Source organism: Piliocolobus tephrosceles, chromosome 3, assembly GCF_002776525.5.
Source record: "Piliocolobus tephrosceles isolate RC106 chromosome 3, ASM277652v3, whole genome shotgun sequence".
NCBI lineage: Eukaryota > Metazoa > Chordata > Mammalia > Primates > Cercopithecidae > Piliocolobus > Piliocolobus tephrosceles.
This window is the reverse complement of record NC_045436.1, coordinates 183,279,620-183,297,450: the sequence shown is the minus strand read 5'-3', so window position 1 is coordinate 183,297,450 and position 17,831 is coordinate 183,279,620. Positions and strand designations below refer to the sequence as shown.

The following is a 17,831-nucleotide window of genomic DNA, read 5'->3' as shown; positions in this document are numbered from 1 at the left end:
TGCCTGTTGGGTCTGATTGGTTTGTAGAGTTGTATGGATGCCTGTTGAGTGTGATTGGTTTGTAGAGTTGTAGAGAAGCCTGTTAGGTCTGATTGGTTTGGTTTGTAGTTTGATTATTTACATCTTCTCTTCCCTTATTCATCTACTGCCTAGTTATATTGATATTGAATGTGGGGTATTGAATCCTTCAGTTTTGTCAGCTTTTGTTTCATAAATTTTGAAACTCTGTTAAGTGCATCTGTGTTTCTATTTCTTTCTAATGAACAGACCCTTTTATCATTATGACATGTCCTTCTTTGTCTCTAGTGAAAAAAAAATGTCTTTAAGTCCCTTTTGTCTGATGTTAGTATAGCCACTCAGCTCTTTTTTGATTATTGTTTGCATATTATCTTTTTTCATCCTTTTACTTTCGTTGTGTCTCTGAATCTAAAGTGTGTTTCTTGTGGACAGCATATAGTGGGATTGTGTTTCTCATCTGTCCTGCTGGTCTCTGCTGTGAATCAAAAGTGTGTTTCTTGTAGACAGCATATAGTGGGATCATGTTTTTTATCTGTCCTGCTGGTCTCTGCTGTTTGAGAGGGATGTTTAATCCATTTACATTCAGTGTGATTACTGATAAGGTTGGATTTGTATCTGCCATTTCTAAATTTGTTTTCTATATTGTCTTTTTTATCTTTCTTCCTTTATTTCTCCATTACTTTTTTGCGTTAAATGGACATTTAATTCTCTGTAACATTGTAATTTCCTTGTCTGTTTTACTGGGTTTTTTAGAAGTAATTTTCTTAGTGGCTGCTCTGAGTATTACAGTAACAATGTAAAACCAATCAAGTGTTCAGATGAACTTAATAATGTACAAAACCCTTTGCTTCGAGTAGCTTTGTTTCCTCTCAGCCTCTTGTTGCTCTATTTGTCATATAAATGCTCCTTTTAGATTGTAAGTCCATCAGCAGTCTTGTAATTATTGCTTTCTGCAGTTAGTTGTCTTTTAAATAATGTCGAAGAAAAGATGTATGAACAGAAATGAGTCTCTGCTGTCTCTGTTGCTGGCTTTGCTGTTGTTGTCTTTTCCGGTGCTGTTTGTGTGGATTTGAGTGTGGTGTCTTGGACTTCAGCCTCAAGTCTTTCTTGTAGGACAGATCTTCTAGCAATGAATTCTCTTTGTTTTTGTTTATCTGGGAATGTTGTAATTTCTCCTTCTCTTGGGAAGAATCATTGTGCTAGATACGGCCCTCTTTTTCTTTCAGCCCTCTATAGACGTTGCTCCACTGCCTCTGGCCCCCGTGGTTTCCGTGGCGGGAGCACTGCACCACATCTCAGTCTCTTTTTAGCTTCTGACCGTTTGACTGTGGTGTATCTAATTGTGGATCTTTCAGTGTGTCCTACCTGAAGTTCTTTGAGCTTCTTGGATATAGAGGTTAATATTTTTCAGCAAATTTGGGAAATTTTTGGTTGTCATTACTTGAAATATTTTGTGTCCCTGCTCTCTGTCCCCTCGTTGGACTCCAGTTATGTGTGTTTCTGTGGAGCTGGGCACAGCCTCGGAGGCCTCCTTGACTTTCCCTTATTCCGGAATTTTTTCTTCTTCTCGGAAAGAATCATCTCAGTTGACCTATCTTCAAGGTCACAGATGCTTTTGCCAAACAAAACCTGATGTCAAGCTGCTGTAGTGAATTTTTCATTTCAGTTATTGTACTTTTCTACTCCAAACTTCCATTTGGCTCTCTTTTATAATTTCTGTATCTTTATTCATATTCTTTATTTAGTGAAATAGGCTCATACTTTAATTCTGTAGACACAGTTTCCTTTAGTTATATGAACATATTTATAGAAGCTGATTTAAAGTACTTGTCTAGGCCAGACGTGGTGCTGCACACCTGTAATCCCAGCTACTTAGGAGGCAGAGGCAGGAGAATCACTTGAACCCAGGAGGCAGAGGTTGCAGTGAGCCGAGATCAAGCCATTGCACTCCAGCCTGGGCCACAGAGCAAGACTCTGTCTCAAAACTAAGATAGATAGATAGATAGATGGATAGATAGATAGATAGATGGATAGATAGATAAATGGGATAAGATAGATAGATTAGATAGATAGGACTTGTCTAGTAAGTTCATCAACATCAGGGCCTATTCAGGGAAAGTTCCTATTGATGGCCTTTTTTCCCATGTCTGAACCAAGGAAATAACATACTCTTTCTTTGTGGTCTCATGTATATCTATTGTTTTTGAAGACTGGACACTTTAATTACGTGCTGAGCAACTCTGGAAATCAGATGCGCTCTCCACGAGTTTATTTTTTTGTTTTGTTGCTGTTACCATTTGTTTAGTGTGTGTTCTGGACTAATTTGAAGTGTCCACCTTGTCAGCTTCATGTTCAGCCAGTGACTGGACCGGGGACCCCTTTAAGTGCTTTGCACCAATAGCTCTCACGGTTCCGCCGACACGCCGTTGATGCATGGTGTGTGTGCCTTCAGCGCTCCAGCAGGCAGCTGCCAACTGTGCCTTTGCCTTCACTTCTTACTTGCACACAGCCACAAAGCCAGCTGGAGGTGAGGGCTGGAACAACTCAGGTTCCTTTTGGGCATGCACACGGCTCTGTGCCTGTGTGGGCATGGCCTTCCACGCCTCCAGGAGTGTGGCAGAGCTTCTCAGCAGCCACCGTGGGCATCTCGTTCCTCAGATCCTCCTTTCATGAGTTATGTAGTTGAATTATCAGTCCTTCTTGGCTTGTAAGTTTTGTGTTCTAGTTATAATGCTCTTCCCCACTCAAAGATTATATTTGAAATGTTTTCCATGTTTTCTTCTAGTAGTTTTATGGGTTTCATTTTCATATGGAAATCATTGATCTACTTCTAGTTTTTGATACAAAATGTGAGCCAGGAAACCCAGTTTTTAAATTTCACATAGCTGTCCAGGTGTCCCTGCACCTCTTATCAATGAGCCCTTGCTTTGTGCCAATTTGGAGTGCCCACCTGCTCACACACGTGCCGATTTGGAGTGCCCGCCTGCTCACACATGTGCCGATTTGGAGTGCCCGCCTGCTCACACACGTGCCGATTTGGAGTGCCCGCCTGCTCACACAAAGCCCTGGCACGGTGGCTCTGTGGGTTTCCTGTCCTGCCGGCTGAGTCAGACGCTGTTACCGTACATTCTACTCATGGTGGCTTTTTAATACATTTTTATGTCAAAGGCCCCTTTTATATTTCTTTCCACCTCGAGATAAAGTGGGAATATTAGGGATGAGATGGAAGAGGAGAGGGTGTTTTTATAAAATTGAATTCAGGACTGATTTGTTAGCCTGGTGCTTTTTGTATCAGACTTTTAATGAATTTTCATGAATGCTGATTAAAAGACAAACCTGTGACTCTGACCAAGTGAGGGGCCCTGTGCGGTGGGGGTGCTGGGCTGGCCCTTCTGGCTGGTGGGGTGAGGGGGTAGGGACTGTGCCCCTGGGAGCAACTGACTTGGCACTAAGGGGGTGCTGGGGGTGGGCCCATCCTTTTCTCAGATCCCCTCAGCAAACCCTTTCCACCTATACTTGCCACAAAGTGATTTGGGTCCCCATGAGCCAAGCAGATGGAGGGGGCAGAGGACCCTGGGGCAGCCTGGCCTGCAGATGCATTTAGAGCCAGAAGACGGGGCTGTGTCCAGTTCCTGCAGGAACCACCGTGGGAGCAGGTTGCCCCCTCCCTAGGGAGGGAAGGGACCAGCGAGGATTCAGGTGGGGAAGAAGGCTGGGCCTGGGCAGCCCAGGAAGGGGTGGGGTTCCTGAGGACCCTGAGAGGTCCTGTGGCTCAGGAAGTATGTGCAGACTCCCTTCGCCTACCCTGCCTGTCGGAGTGACCCCCAGCAGTTCCTGGGGCCTCCCAGGAGCTCCGTGCAACACCCCTGCCCCCAGCCCTGCACACCTGGGGTTGACTGAGCCTGGGAGGCTGAGAAGCAGCACAGAGGCCAGGGGTCAGCAGCTTGCCCGTCCCTCCCGTGTCTGTGCTGACACAGGCCAGTAGCCCAGGCAACTGGGCTTTAAAAACAGGACCATCCCCAGAGGCTTCAGGCCCAGAGGGGACAGGGCAGGCGCTGTAGCAGCCTCACGTTGCACGCAGGTCACTGCAGCTGTGGGGGCCTTGGCAGCTGCACACTGTCAGTCCCAGTGAGGATGGGAAGGGAGCTCCATCGGTCCGGCATCCAGAAGGAAGGGCAGAGGCGGTGGAGGCTGCGGAGAGGCCCCAGGCTGCCCAGGGTGCACAGCTAAACAGACGGTGACCCTGGGTGGTGGGGACAGAGGAGCTGGGATCTGGAAACAGTGTTGCAGGCAGAGCATGGCGGCCAGACACAGGCACAGCTGCATCGGTGATTGGATCTGCTGGGCGCGGCTCTTGAGAAGGGCAGAAACGGCAAGCAGAGAGATTCTGGAGGCAGGGTGCCCATCACGGCAGGTGGCCTGGGTGTGGTGGGCAGGGCTGGCAGGAGCAGGTCCTCAGTGCCAGGCCAAGGGTTCAGGGTTCCCTCCCAGGGATGCGGGGGCTACTGGTGGGGCTCACAGTGGGAGGGAGCCCGTGCCGGCTGGTCCAGCGTGCTGCTGCCCTCATCCAAGACAGACTGGCTGAGGTCAGCACGGAGAGCAGCAGAGGGTGGGTGCGAGGAGTAACCAAGGAGCACTGGTGGGCATGGGTCACAGCCCCAGTGCTGGGGTGGACGGGCCACCATGGGAAGTGGTGTCAGGGTTAGCTACACAGAACCAGAAACTCCAAGTAAGAGTGGCTCATAGACGTAAGGGTTTGTGTCCTGTGGATCCAGAGCCCAAGGGTAGGTGCCCCCAGGCACCTATGAGGGGGCTCAGTTCCACCAGGACCTTGTCTTTTTCCAGTTCCTGGCTCAGTATCAGAGCACGTGGCCTCCAGCCCCAAGGCTACCTCATGGCCCAAGGTGGCTGCTGGGGCTCCAGCCATCACCAGGTCTACAGAAGGGAGGAGAAGGGCTTTGCCTCCCCTCTGAGCTGATTCCCATAAGGAGCCTTCTTGGCCCCCCCACCCCTACACACTACTCATGTCGACTTGGCCAGAACCTAGTCACAGGCTGCACCCAGCTGCCCGTTGCCCCAGAGGCAGGACATGTAGCCCTCAACCTGGGAGTGAGTGCTCAGCCACAGCCTCCCAAGAAAAGAGAGAAGGCATCCCCACCAGCAGAGCTGTCTACCCTGCAGGGCAGTCAGGAGGAGGTGGGATGTGGACATCCCCAGGTTGTCACCCATGAGCAAGCTTCCCCGCCCAACGGTGGATGAGATGCCCCCACCCCACGTGCCTCTGTGGAGGAGAAGGTGATCTTGGGATGGGGGAGGGGCAGCAGTGCCAGAGGCAGGTGGGGACCGCAGTGATCATGGGGGCAAGGATGGGGCTCAGCCCCGCCTCCTCCCTCAGGTGCAGTCCTGCAACCCTGCCTGGCCACCCACCCCTGCCCCTTCCTCCCCGCGCTCACCTCCCTCTGCTGCCAGCCTATTTGTCCAGCCTCACCTCCCCCCATGGTAAATGGCTTCTCTATAGGAAGCCTCCCCTCCCAGCTGACACTGCACAGCCGACCAGAAGAGACCAGGAGTGAGGGGGCACTCAGTCACCAGGGAAGAAACGGGGTACCCAGGTGGCGGCCATCACAGGCAGGACACTGGGTGTGGGGTCTGAGCACCGCAGGGAGGCCCCTAGGGATGGGGGGACAATGGGTGGCAGGGGGCACGTTGGATGTGGGGTATTTTGGGGCATCTGGATGTGGGTAGATTAGGTTGGATGTGGGGAGGGTGCTTGGTGCCTGGGGTTTGCTCTGAGGCTGTGGGGCTGGCCTGGTCTGGGAGGAGCTTGGTCTGGCTCTGTGGTGCCTGGAGGGCCCCTGGCCCCAGGCAAGGACAGGGCCAAGCACACCATTGCCAGGACATCATGGGGCAAGGACAGGACCAGGCACACCATTGCCATGGCAGGAAGGCAAGTGGGGGATGAGGGCTCCCCAAGCCCAGGCTGCCCCAGGACTCTGAACAGGAGGAACCAGCCACCAAGTGAGCAGGGCGCTGGGAAGGCAACGCCAGGATGGGGCAGCCAAGGGCCCGAGTGATGGTGAGAGCCTGCTTGAGGGTGGAGAAGTGAGGAGGAGAAAGTGTAGACAGCAGGTGTAGATGGCTCTTTTGATACTTTGGCTTGAGGCTGGGAGGAAAGGGGGACAGCTGGAGGCCACCAGGGTCGAGGGAGGGTTATGCCTAAGCTGGGAGACACTGGATGCATCTAAAGCCCAGCAGGGGCCGTCTCCCCTGGCAGACACAGGCAGGTAACAAGATCCTGTGGCTGAAAGATGGGCTTGGACCTGTGGCCAACCCAGGCTGGGGCTATGGAGAGGGTACACCAGACACCTTAGGGTGTAGGAGCTGGGTGCCCACCAAGGTTGAGGCCCTGGGCTTTGGAAAAGACCAGGCGGGCTGAGGGAGACTTTCTTCAGCAAGCCCAGCTGCCTGGGGCTGGGGGGGTGGGCAGGTGGGCATGGGGGTGGAGAGCACAGGGAGGCTCGGCAGCGGCAGCCAGTGGCCCCAATCCATCCTCCCCTTTCACTAGGAGTGAGATGCCTGCCGGGGGAGACTGCATCTCCCAGCCTCCCTTGGCTAGGAGAGCACCCGTGACCCAGCTCTGGCCAATGGGACATGAGCAGCTGTGTTGTGTGGGCTTCCGGGAAAGCTTCTTAAAAGAGACGGGTGTTTCCAGCTGCTCCCTTTTTTCCTGTTTGCAGCCGGGGGTGGGGATGTGGTGGCTGGAGCCTCAGCTTCCGCTGGGGTCTGTGAGGCTGAGGCCTGCCCAGGCCTGATGCAGCACAGAGAGCCAGGAGCTGGGTCTCCAAGGACTCAGTGAAAGTCTCAAAACTGCCCAGGGCTGCCACCGGCCAGAATTCCCTCACAAAGAGAAAATAAACAGTCTCCTTTCAACTCTCTTCATTCAGGTTTTTTCTTACACGCAGCCAAACCCAATCCTGACCCCCACAGCAATGGACCACAGCACCATGGGCTGGTGAGGGTGGGGAGGTGGCCTCATTGGGAGGCCTCTCACCGTCTGGGTCAGTGGTCCCTGGGCAGGAGACGGGAGCCAGGGCATGAGAGCAAATGCCGCCCTTGTCTGGGCTCATGCTCACTTGACAGGAGGCCCCTTCTGTGCCTGGCTTTGCAGCAACGACATGCGTGCAGTTCTGGGAACTCAGGGCAGGTGTGGTCCAGAGCAGGATGAGTCCTAAGCCCTAGGAGGAGGGTCCATAGAAGAGCGTCCTCAGATCCTGGGGTCAAGACCTTCCCTCACGGCCCTGACACCAAAGTGGGGGACAGTCAAAGCCCATAACAAGGCTCCTGCTCACCTCTGCCTGCATTGCAGCACAGGCCCAGGGAGCTGAAACCAAGTCAGGCACAGGCAGCCTAGACTGGAAATGGCGGGTAGGGGACGCCCAAACCTGGTGGAAATGGGGGTGGTGGAGCAGCCCGAGGGTTCCCTGGGAGGCAGCCAAGGGAACGGCATCGTCTCCCCAGGGAGACTGGGGGCCTGGGGACCCAGTAGGAGTATGGGCTAAAAAGTGGGGGCTCCTCCAGGAGGGAGCAGGGCACCCACTAGCACCACAGCTAGCACTGCCCTCAGCAAGCCCTGTGACCTCCCGGCCTCAGTTTCCCACATTTGACTCTCAGCAAAGCACAGCGAGAGGCTCAGGTGGCTTTGCATGCAGTCCTCCTATGACGAGGGTCCGCTGTGCAGCAACTGTGAACCAGAGACTGGAGGGACCCAAGGAAATGTCCCCCACGCCTGCAGCATGAGGCTTTGGGCTGTCCAGGGAGCTTAGAGAAGGGGTGGGTGACGCTGGTGCATGGAGTGGGTATTGCTTCCCAGACCTCACAGCCCCCGGCCCATACCCTTCATCCCATCCGCAGCCCAGGGGCACTGCTAGAGGGCCCTCCGGTGTGGCTCTGTGTTTCTGGCTGAGCCTTGAGGGGAGGAGACAGAGGAGGCCAGGGTGGGGGCATGTGGAAGCTGGAGGGATGGGGAGCCAGGATCTAAGCTCCATGGGAGGGCTGCACGCCGCGGTCTGGCCAGCTCTGAGTGGGTCTGAATCTGGCCTGCACTGTCACAGCCACCTTCTATCATCTCCCTGTAGGGGCTGTGAGCTCCTGGAATGTTCCAGCAAGCTCAGCAAAGGGTCAGGCCCTTGCAGCACAGACCTGGTTCCCTCCCAGCCATGCGGCAGCTGCTTTCCCGCTCGGCAGCCCCAGTGCCCAGTTCAGGCCAAGCCTGCTGCACTGGCTTCAGCTGAGTCAACCCTCTGGCTACACTTGGCCACCTGCAGGTGGGGCTCACCTTCCCTCACCGACCCCCACCCAGCAAGCCTGAGCTCTGTCGGCAGAGGGAGGAGGGAGAGGCTGCCCTGCCCCTGGACTGGTGAGCCTCAGGACGCTTGCTGCAGGCAGGTGACTTCACCTATGCAGACCCAGAAAGGGAGCAGAGAGTAACTGGGAGTCAGGCTGGCCCTGGGCTGGAGAAGCCAAGGCCTGCCTGGGGCCCGGGATGTGGGGGCAGCAAATGCACAGGGTGGTCCCAGCCACCCCTGCCCCACCCCCACCAACCTGCCTGATGGCTGGTGCTGCTCTGGGCCTGCTCTCTGTCCACAGGTGCTGGCCAGTCAGTGGGCAGCTCTGTCTCCCATCTTGCCTGTGGTACTAAGTATTCCACTGCCACCACCTGCTCCTAGCCCTCCCCCAGTGGCTGGTGCCAGGTTGACAGCCCAGAGATGAGCTCAGCCCACTCACGGAAAATGGACAGGACACCAGGAGACCGGGCCCAGTCAGGGCACAGCCGCCAGGCAGAGCCAGGCTCCCTCTGTGAGGCAGGGCTCAGGACACCCGCCAGCAGCAGAAGAGGGGTGGGCACCTGCCCAGCTGTCGCCAGTGTCCCATGCCACCTCCCCACCCGTTCTGGGGCTCTGAACCCTCCCCATGTCGCCCTTCCCCGCTTGGAAGCATCGGCTTTTGCATCCACACTGCCACCTAGCCCTGGCGCCTCTGGCCTCCCTGAGCCCAGCTCATGCGAACACCAAACCCACAAGGCTCCCAAAGCCTGTGCGGGGAATGTAGGGACCGTTTCCAGCGTCGCTGGAGGAGAGGTGGCCACACCAAGAGGGAGCACTCGACCCGACTCTTGGGGGCCGGGCTCTGAATGGGCTGGGACGCTCTTGGGCAGGTAGCTGCGCCCCGGCCAGCCCCTTCTTGCGCCGGGCTAGCCCCTTCTCCTCCCGGGGAAGGCAGGCAGGCGCTCCTTCCTCCAGGCAGTGGCCGAAACTGACACCGCCCCCAGGCTGACACGCCCAGCCCGGTGCTCCCTTGCGGGGATGTGGACCAGGGGAGTGGGACGGGAGTAGGCTGCAGGGGTGGGGAGCAGGAGGCAGAAAATGCTGCGCCTCCAGCCGCTGTCCCACCAGCTCGGTGGCTAAGCGGAGAGGCGAAGAGGAAGCAGGTGGTCACTTTCCGGGACCTGTGATCTTCTTTCCTGGGGCTGGGGAGGCGGTCAGGGAGGAGACACTGAGACCTGAGTCTCAGCCAGCCAGGCGGGAGAGCCCCTGCGCCCAGCCCCAAGCCCAGGACGACGGGCAGGCACCAGCAGAGAGGCCTGAATTCTGGCCGGAGGACGCCAGGCCGGTGGGAAAACCGGCTGGAGTCCCGCGCGAGGCCGAACACCCTAGGCGCCTTGGTCCCCACGGGAGAGGATTCATGGGTGGGCTGGGCCGGGCCGGGCGGAGGGCGGCGCGGGAGCCTGGGAGACTGGGGCGCAGCCGCCTGCGGTTTATTGATTGAGTGAAGTTCTGCAAAGTGCTTCTCAGCGGACGGAGCCCTCGGGAGCCGCCTGCTCGGCCCCGACGCGCATGATCATTTATAAATTTAAAACTCTTCCGTAGCAACCGGTTATGTACAAAGCCAACGACTAGAATCGTAGAAAACAGCCGGGCCCGGCGGCGGCCTCGGGGGCGGGAAGCGGCACGGGGCTCAGAGGTGCGGCGCGTAGAAGGCGGGCGCCCCATAGGTCTGCGAGCCCAGCACGAAGGGCGAGAGCACCGCCGGGCTCGACAGGAACGGCAGCTGCGCGGCGCACACCAGGCCTCCGGGGCCGTGCGCGGGGTACCCAGCCGGGCCATGCATGCCGAGAGGGGCGCCCATGGGCGGCGAAGGGCTGAGTGGGCTGAGGCCGCCGGGCAGCCCCGTGCCAGGTCCGGCCCCCGGCCCCGGTCCTCCGCTGCCGCCGGTCGGCGCGCTGGTGTCGGCGCCCGGGTTCTGCTTCTTCCACTTGGTTCGGCGGTTCTGGAACCAGATCTTCACCTGCGTCTCGGTGAGGCTGAGCGACAGCGCCAGGTTGAGGCGCTCGCACACCGACAGGTAGCGCGTGGCCTTGAACTTGTTCTCCAGCGCCACGAGCTGCTCGTAGGTGAAGGCGGTGCGCGCTCGTCGCGGCTTCCCAGATTTGGAGTCGGACCCCGTGCGCTTCCGTTTGGGCTTCGCCGCGGTCGCCGCGCCCTGCGGAGTGGTTCCCGCGCCCCCCGGCGCCGCTGCAGCTCCCGGCGGGCCCGGGGCTCCGGGCGAGTTCCCGCGGGGTCCGGGGGCCGCGGCCTCGTCGACGGTGGCGCCGGGGAACGCGTCCGCCTCAGCCGCGTCCGGGCAGCCCGACCCGCGGGCCCCGAGGCGGCCGCTGCCACCCCGCGCCTCCTCCGCGCCTCGCGCCGCCTCTGTCACGGGCGCTTCGTCCTCGTCGTCGTCCTCGTCGTCGGGAACCTCGTCCCCGCTGTCCGCGCTCGGGCTGTGGCCGCCGCCGCCGCTGCTGTAGCCGTTAGTGTCGTTGGTCTCGGCCTCCCCTGCCTTGTAGGGGTCGCCGGCATCTGCGGGCGGGAGGAACAAGGACAGGACAGGGCAGTTAGGCAAGGCCAGTTCCCGGATCCCGCCCTTCGCGCGCGCCGCTTCCTTCCCCAGGGTTCCCTCCCGCCTCCTGCTCAGCTTCTCCTGCTTTTTCACCCGCCTCCTCTCTCCTTCGCTCGGTCGTTTCCTTCCCCTCGGCCTGTCCTTCCTTCCCGCCGCCCGCGTCTCCTCCCGGTCCCTTGTTCGTTTCTCTCTATGGAGAGAGTCCTTCTCGCCCTGCGCTGCCCGTTCTCACGGCGCCCGACGTTTTTGCCGGAGCGGGGCTGGACCGGTGCTGCGGGCCGGGCCGGGCTGCGGAGATTACAGCGGAGTGGAAGCTCCGATCCATCCGCGGGGCAGATACAAACTTAATTAAACTCATTTTGTGTAATGTACAAACTAGTTAAGGTCATTTAATTTATTTCGGCGTATATTACCCTCCAATTACCGCCGGCGCAGGACCAGCCAATTACCAGGCATTTAATAACAGGTCTGGGGGTGGGGCCGGAGCCGACCGAGAGAACTGGGCTTGGGGGACCCAAATCCTATGCCCTGGCCCCGACCCTACCTCAAGCCTCCAGGCCCTAAGATTCGGTCGTGAGGGTCAGCCCCGGCTCCCCTGCCCGCGCCTCGGCCCCTGCGCGGAGTTGCCGTGGGTAGGGCCCTGCTTGGCCTCACCCGGAGGGCTGGGCGGGCGTGCAGGTCTGAGTGGCTCCCCGCAGCCTAAAGGCCCGGGTCGGCCGAGTCTGAACAGCAGCCCCGCATCCTCCAAGCAGAGGCCCTGCAGTGACTGCATTTTGAGTCTCTGAAATTTGGAAGAAAGCATCTTTCCCAGACAGGGTCTTCTACGCCCTGGCACAGGGGGCCTAAGTCAGGAGGAGTTGGGGCAGGTGCCCTCCACAGAGCTGCCCAGTGGCGGCCACCGCCTGCTCTCCGGCCAGGTCGGAACCGAAATCTCCGGTAAGAAATGATCAATCGCTCCTGTCAGATTCCTCCAGGGCGACTGTGGGTCCCCGCTTCCCTCAGCAGGAGCAGGATCCGCCCCTAGACGACCGCGAGCGCCGTCCTAGCCCTGCCCCGGGTGCCTGGCCCCGCTCCCTCCCCGGCTGTGCTATGCGCGCCTTCCCGGCTTCTGCGGGATCCCGTCCTTCCGCCCCGTAGGCTCCCCGGAGGTGGAGGCTCTGAGCGCCGCCGCCGCAGAGTCCGTAAGGTCCCCTCCACTCAGCCGGATTTGTTCGCCCTCCATCTCGGCCGACCGGAAGAGGCCCCGCGCAGGTGCGGCCCGCAGCCTCCAGGCGCTGAGCCCGTGGCCACAGCCCAGCCCCATCTGCCCCGCGCTGTCCTCCCTGTGCCTCGGCGGGGCCGGGAAGTTGGAGGGAGGAGGCGGGGGAGGGGACACAAAAAGCAATCAGGAGCGGGTCGAATGCAATTCGCGATCAATAGCGGCCCCTAATAAGTGTAATAGGTTTTAATCGAGTAATTATCCGAATTTTGACCCTATAATTTAGATGTTCGGGGGGAGTTTGCAAGGTGCTTGAAAGAGATATGCACGCGCCGTAATGGGATATCGACCCGACCAGGGGCGCGGGCCGCCCCATTACCGGCTGCTTTCCGCCGCTAAGCACATTTCCCCTTAACCGTAATCGAAGGGATTTAATTGTTTTTCCAGAGATAACCAGCGTTTTGTCACAATTAGTCTGATTTGTCCAAAAAAAAAGAGAGAGGAGGGAGGGAAGGAGGCCTCGGGCGGGCACAGTGGGGGTGGGGAGGTCACGGGCCAGCCACCGCGCGCGGCCCCTCGCCTCCTGCACCAGCTACCCCTCCAGGCCGGAGACGCGCGGAGGCGAACCCTGGACCTGCCTCACAGCCCTGCAGCCCCTGGGCCTGACCCGGCTGAGCTTCTCCAGAGGAGCCTGGCGATGCAGGCCCTGCAGTCCGGGTCGGACGGAGGCCACGGGTGGGCTGGTGCTGACCCCGCGCTCTGCGAACTTTCCACGGAGCCTCGGCGTGGGCCAGACCCAACTCGCCATGGGGTTCCAGGGTTGTAAACGCGTAGAAGCGGCCGGTCCCCCTGTCCCCCCGACCTGGCGCCGGGCGCATCCTACTCACTCAGCGGCTCAGCTCCGGCGGCTCCGACTCCCTCGGCGCCGGCGAGGGCGCGGCGCTCCAGCTCCTCTGCGCGCTGCGGGCGTCCCGAGGCGGAGGGTGCAGGGGCGCATGGGGCCGAAGCGCACGGGGCGCACGCGGCGGGCGCCACTGGGCCCAGCAGCACGCAGCGACGCCTCCTGCTGTTGAACTTGTTGGGGTCCAGGATGTCCAGTACCGAGAAGGAGGTGGGGCGCGGGGGCGCTGCGGGCCGGGCCGCTCCAGCCCCCTCGGGCGCCGCAGGCACAGTGTCGCTGGCCGCGAGCGGCGGGGCTCCAGCGCGGGGAAAGGCCGGCAGCTCGGCGCTATGCCCGTCCATAGCGTCCCGGGCAGCGGCGGCGGGAGCGGGCGGTGCGGGTCCCGAACCTGGCCGAGGAGGCGGCGGCAGCGCGGGAACGTCCCCAGGAGCCGCGGGGCCGCTAGCGCTCATGCCGGCCTTCCGCCGCTCCGGCCACTCGGGCCCTGCCGCCTACTGGGCTCCCATACCTGGCGGCCCTGGCAACGCCACACGACCCAGAGCAGGCGGCCGCTGCTCCGCTCGCTCTCGGCGCCGCGCCCTGCGCTCGGCCGATGCTGCCTTCGCCGCCGCCTTAAGCGCCCGCGGCGCCCGGTCCGCGCATTTATGGCAGCCCAGCCGGAGGCGCCCACGCGCCCACACGCCGAACACACGTGCGCCCGCAGGCGGCCGCGGGGCTCCGCCGCCCTCGTTAGCGCGCGCGCCTAATTGGCTGCGAACGGTCCCGGGCCGAGGAGGCGGGCCCCGCACGGGACACACGGACTGAGCCGCCGGGCCGGACGAACAGACACGCAGTCCGCGGTCCGCAGGCGGTTGTAGTGGTCAGCGGCGCGTCGCTGCGCCTCCGCTCGTCCGGAAACGGCGCACCAGCCTCCTTGGCGAAGGGGGAGGAGACAGCCCTGGCTTTTAAATAATTGCGGGATCAATCTGCGGCGGGGCCGCAGAGACCCCAGGGCGCGCGGGCCAGCGAGCGCCAAGAGTTGGCTGGGACATCTCGGCGCAGGCTGCGGTGACTGGCCCGGCCTCTCCTCCGGGCCCCCGGCGGGCGGGGCCCGGAGCTCCAAAGGTTCCCACAGCTCTGGCGCCCCTCGGCAGTTGGGGTGGGGATGGGGGGAGCAGTTCTCACGCGCGATTCTCCGAGTCTCCGCCGGGTCTGCAGCCCCCTCCCACGCGTTCCGTGGGTCTTGGTCCCGCCTCTCTCGCTTGCTCCCGCTTGGGGTCTCCTCTTGCGTCTCCGGGGTCTCTCCTGCTCAGGGTCTCTGCCCCTCCATTCCTTCCCACGCCCGCCCCTTTCACGTCGTCAAATTAGGGCCAGACCTGGAGTCCCAGCAAAGGGGCGGGGCCGGCGGCCCCCGAGACGCTCATTAGAAGTGGAATCGAAAATGAGAAGGCTGCTTGTCCCTCTTAACCCGCCCCCAAAAGGGGGACCGACAAATTGCACACACAGCAGGCGGCCTACATAAAATCGATCCTCTTCAAGTAAGGGGAAAGTGTGTGTTTCTTCCAAAAATAATACGACAAATGCCCCCTTCGCCACATCCGTATAAATAAGAAGCCCCACGGCCTGAGTCGTTATTTGGGTACGTTTTATCTACAGCCGCGATGTTTGCAAGACAGGGCCCTGCGGCCCTCGGTCGAGGGTTGGGCCTGGCGTCTGGAGTCCCAGTGCGGGATCGCGGTAGCTCCCCGGCGGGTCGCTAGTCTCCCTCCTCCTCCTGCCCATGCAGCGAGCAGCCAGATGCAGGTGGACCCTGGTGGGCGCCAGCAGTGGGAGCGCGCACGCTTCTTCAGGGTGTGAGCGCGCGGGCGCGCGCACTGGCGGCTGTGCGCGCCGCCTTACGCCGCGGTCCCCGGAGCCTGCTCCGCGCGCAGGGCGGTCCTTTGCAATTACCGCGGGCAATGATCCTTTGGAAGCAGAAATTAAAAGTTGAGAGAAATAATGGTGGACCGATCGGCTGTAATTTGGGCCAAGCTCGGACACGCTGAGCCTCAGGGAGGCTGGAACTAGGGTAGGGGAGGGGGGCCGCAGGCCTTCCCGTCCCTCTTCTCCCGCTTCCCCTTCCCTGCCCTCCCCGCTGCTGGTCCATCCCGAGATTCTAATCAGATCCACAACACTGTGTCCTTCCTTGCCAGGACTTGATTATTCTTTATCTTTAAATTATAAATCACCTCTGGGGAAGGAGGGTGGGTAATCTCCCATCGCAGGAGGCAATTATCTCCTTTCCGCCCCACCTTGGTCTTCACTCTCTCCCTCTCCCCCAGCTAAATTTGGATATAGATGTGCACACGCCACTCACACACACACTCGTTCACAAGTGCGTAGCACATGCAAGCACAGATCCGTTCATGAGCACCCAGGCACACAAGCCCGGCAGAGCCCTCATAAACGCACTGGCATCCCTGCATTTCCCTCTCCCCCGCCAGCGCCAGCGCCAGCACCAGCTCCACGCTGGTCTTGGCTTCGTCTTTAACTCTCTCCGGAGGAGGGGCACACAGGACCCTTTCCCAGTCCCTGTACCCCTCCCCAGGAGGCACAGCTGCTGGGTGGTCAGCGAGGCCTGGGTGGGGGAAGGCAGGGCAGGTCTCAAGGGCAGACCCCTGACCTGGCTGCCGGTCTGCCTGCAGCACAACCCACTCAAAACGTCCGTCCCTGGCACAGCCTGACTTCAGCCAAGCATCTCCCACCAGTAGCCACAACACTCAACCCTGCCAAGTCCCAGACAGTTGGAACACCTGCGCCTGAGGAAGGGATGGGTAATGGGCACCCAGACCTCTTGGTACAACTTTCAAAACGAATGCAATCACATGTAAAAGATGTTTTATGCACACAATCACATGTAAAAGATGTTTTATACAACATAGATGCAGTATGTATGATGATTGTCACTAAAACATGGTAACTATAACACATCAAATATGATAGGGAATAGCATAACGGAATTGTGTTATAATATACAACGACGATGCGTTTCCCAGCAAACACGTGCACACCCAGCACTGCAGAATGTTCTTCCTGAAGGGGGCGGGGCCTGGTCATGGTTGAGTGACACTTTGATGAAAGCACGTGGCTATCTGAAGTTTGTGGGCCCCAAGGTTCTCCTTGAGCCTTCCCTCCCCTCCTCTGTCTGCCCCACATCATCCTCATGTGAGCCGCAGCGGGCAGGGTAATGAACTTCCAAGTTCTCAGTCAGGCTCAGAGGAGCAGGGGCCGGGTGGTGGAGCCTGAGGGGTCCCCCAGAGCTACACAGGGCACCTCCCATCGCCTCCCCTGGGAAAGGCTTGGAGAGGGCACTGCTGCATGCTCCCCTGCCCCACCCTTCCCCCATCTTTGAGGAACAACACATGCCACAGAGATGCAGGGCACCCCTCTTCCTTCTCCTCTCTCAGATCCCCAGAAACATCCCTCCCCTCCCCGATCTCAACCTAGCATGTCTGGGGCTATAAAGACGTCCTTTCACTCCTAATCACAATTGATTGTCAATTAGACCCCCATTTGTGCAATCTCTGCCCATCTGCCGTCTCGGGTTATCTGCAAGACACCAGCTTCACTTGCAGGGCCCCAGGTGGGCACTGACAGGTGAAATCAGTGCCGGGGGTGGGCTGCCTCTGCCTGCCCAGTGCACAGCAAACATTCCCTCCATTGCAGAGCTCCCCCCGCCCCCCGCTGCAGGTCCAGGTGGGGTGACCGTGGGCTTGGGTGCGGGTATGGGCAGGAACAGGCTTGGGACAGGGGCAGAAGTCTGGGGGGTGGTAACAGGTCTTAGAAGGGAGCATGAGGAAAGGAGTGGGTGGGAGCTGAGACTTCAAGGATTTCCTCCCCAGCGTTAGAGGTTTTTAAAGTTTGAGGGACAAGAGGAAGAGGCGGAGCCAGCCACCACTGCCACGAACTCAGCATGGGTTTATGAACCACCCCCCGCCTCATTTTTTCATCTGTCAATTGCAGGGATCGGGTCCCATGCGAGCTTCCGGGTCCTGATACCTTCCACTCGTGGTGCGAATGATGACGACAAGGTCACAGCCTTTTGCTTGGTGCATGGAGAGGGGTCCCTTCTCTCTTTGCCTGGAAAGCTTTAGCTGGATAGACTGGATGGGCAGCAGTGTCCCGGGGGCTCTTGGGTTGGGCAGAGGCATAATCACCTCCACTTTGTGTAGTGTTTGCCTCGTGCGAAGTGCACCCCACCCCACCCGTGGCCCCACAGCCTCGCTGTGCACCTCCTTACATCTGCCGGATAGGGGCAGGGGGTGCGGGCGGAGGACGAGGAAGAAGGCTCCTGTGTCCCTTCCTCTCGCCCTTACACACACTCCGCACCACCGCGACCCCTGTTGATCACCGCAGTTTGGGAAGTCAGAGGGGAGCCCTCTGCTTTCAGGCCTGGGTTCCTTCTCTAAGATATGTCCACTTAGGGGCCTGTGACTCCTCAAGAAAAAGTGGACCACACTCGGAACACTAGAAGCGAGAGGGGACACAGGGTCGGACCTTAAGAGCACGTCAGCTCTGGAGACCAGCGGCCCCAGCCTCGTGCGCCTCCGCACAGGGCAGCTTCAGCACTGCGAACAGCGCCAACACCGCGGACAGCGCGCTCCAGCCACGCCCCGGAGGCCACCAGCTCGGGCCGTGTTCAGCACCGCGGACAGCGCCAGCAACTCCAAGTGTCTCCTGGTCTCCAGCCGGTCGTCTCTGACCTCCCTGCCCCGCCCTCGACTCCTTCTCAAACTTTGGGATGCCCCAGGGGAGGAA

The 17,831-nt window shown here is 59.5% G+C and overlaps 1 protein-coding gene across 1 annotated transcript; it reads right to left on the bottom strand.

Annotated features, from left to right (window-relative positions):
- Positions 1 to 10,032: 10,032 nt before the first annotated feature.
- Positions 10,033 to 13,507, bottom strand: NKX1-1 (NK1 homeobox 1). Its single transcript, XM_023206708.2, has 2 exons — positions 13,042 to 13,507; positions 10,033 to 10,916 (listed from the first exon to the last, which is right to left on the bottom strand). Exons 1-2 carry the CDS (start codon positions 13,505 to 13,507, stop codon positions 10,033 to 10,035), a joined length of 1,350 nt encoding a protein of 449 aa, XP_023062476.2.
- Positions 13,508 to 17,831: the final 4,324 nt, after the last annotated feature.

What these genes read in the sequence shown, in the direction of transcription:
- NKX1-1 (XM_023206708.2), bottom strand. Translation starts at nt 13,507, where the DNA reads ATGAGCGCTAGCGGCCCCGCGGCTCCTGGGGACGTTCCCGCGCTGCCG. An exon ending in CGCCGGAGCTGAGCCGCTGA is followed by an intron (nt 10,917 to 13,041) that starts GTGAGTAGGATG and finishes TCCCGCCCGCAG; the next exon opens with ATGCCGGCGACCCCTACAAG.